The sequence below is a fragment of the Oryctolagus cuniculus genome, chromosome 16 (genome assembly GCF_964237555.1).
Source record: "Oryctolagus cuniculus chromosome 16, mOryCun1.1, whole genome shotgun sequence".
In the NCBI taxonomy this organism is placed as follows: Eukaryota; Metazoa; Chordata; class Mammalia; order Lagomorpha; family Leporidae; genus Oryctolagus; species Oryctolagus cuniculus.
The window spans coordinates 63,978,159-63,979,332 of NC_091447.1; the positions used below are offsets into that span (position 1 = coordinate 63,978,159).

Genomic DNA, 1,174 nt, shown 5'->3' on the forward strand with positions numbered 1-1,174 from the left:
ATGGAACCAGGCAATGAAACTCAACTTTCAGAATTCCTTCTCCTGGGATTCTCAGAGGACCCAGCACTGCAGCCCCTCATATTTGAGCTCTTCCTCTCCACATACCTGGTCACTGTGGCTGGGAACCTGCTCATCGTCCTGGCCATCCTCTCAGACCCCCACCTCCACACGCCCATGTACTTCTTCCTCTCCAACCTGTCCTTGGTGGACGTCTGCTTCACCTCCACCACCGTCCCCAAGATGCTGGTGAACATCCAGACGCAGAGCCAAGCCATCAGCTACACAGGCTGCATCACCCAGATGTTCTTTTTATTGCTTTTTGCAGGGTTAGATGATGTTCTCCTGACAGTGATGGCTTATGACAGGTTTGTGGCCATCTGTCACCCCCTGCACTACACAGTCATCATGAGCCCCCAGCTCTGTGTGCAGCTGGTTCTGCTGTCCTGGGTCATCAGCGCTCTGAATTCATTTTTGCACAGCCTAATGGTGCTGCGGCTGTCATTCTGCGCACACCTGGAAATCCCCCACTTCTTCTGTGAGCTGGATCAGGTCGTCCACACTGCCTGCTCTGACACCTTTCTCAATGACATCCTCATCTATTTTGCATCCGTGCTGCTGGGTGCAGGTCCTTTAGTTGGGATCCTGTACTCCTACTCTAAGATCATCTCCTCCATCCGTGCCATCTCGTCAGCTCAGGGGAAGTATAAAGCATTCTCCACCTGTGTCTCTCACCTCACTGTCGTCTCCTTATTCTATGGCACACTCCTGGGTGTGTACCTCAGTTCTGCTGTTACCCAAAATCCACATTCAACCGCAACAGCCTCACTGATGTACACTGTGATCACCCCCATGCTGAACCCCTTCATCTACAGTCTGAGGAATAAAGATATTAAGAGGGCTTTGAAGAGGTTCTTCAGGAGGAAATCCGGAGATGTGTCAGTCGACCCATGTCCATAGATATGCTCGAGATTGCAGGGGTCAAATCAAGGTAGCCAGAAATTGTTCCTCACTAATCAGATTAGACAGAAATGTAACTCAATGCTTCTGTTTATTTCCTGCAATGTCCATTACTTTGACAACAATGTCTCAAATTTAATTCATTTTATTACTTTTCTACTCTTTTTTTTGATTTTTTATTTAGTAAATATAAATTTCCAAAGTACAGTTTATGGAT

The 1,174-nt window shown here is 47.5% G+C and overlaps 1 protein-coding gene across 1 annotated transcript; it reads left to right on the forward strand.

The window, feature by feature from the left end:
* LOC100345895 (olfactory receptor 7A10-like) lies at nt 1-957 on the forward strand. The gene has a single exon (XM_008249337.3). The coding sequence runs from the start codon at nt 1-3 to the stop codon at nt 955-957; it is 957 nt and encodes a 318-aa protein (XP_008247559.3).
* Nucleotides 958-1,174: the final 217 nt, after the last annotated feature.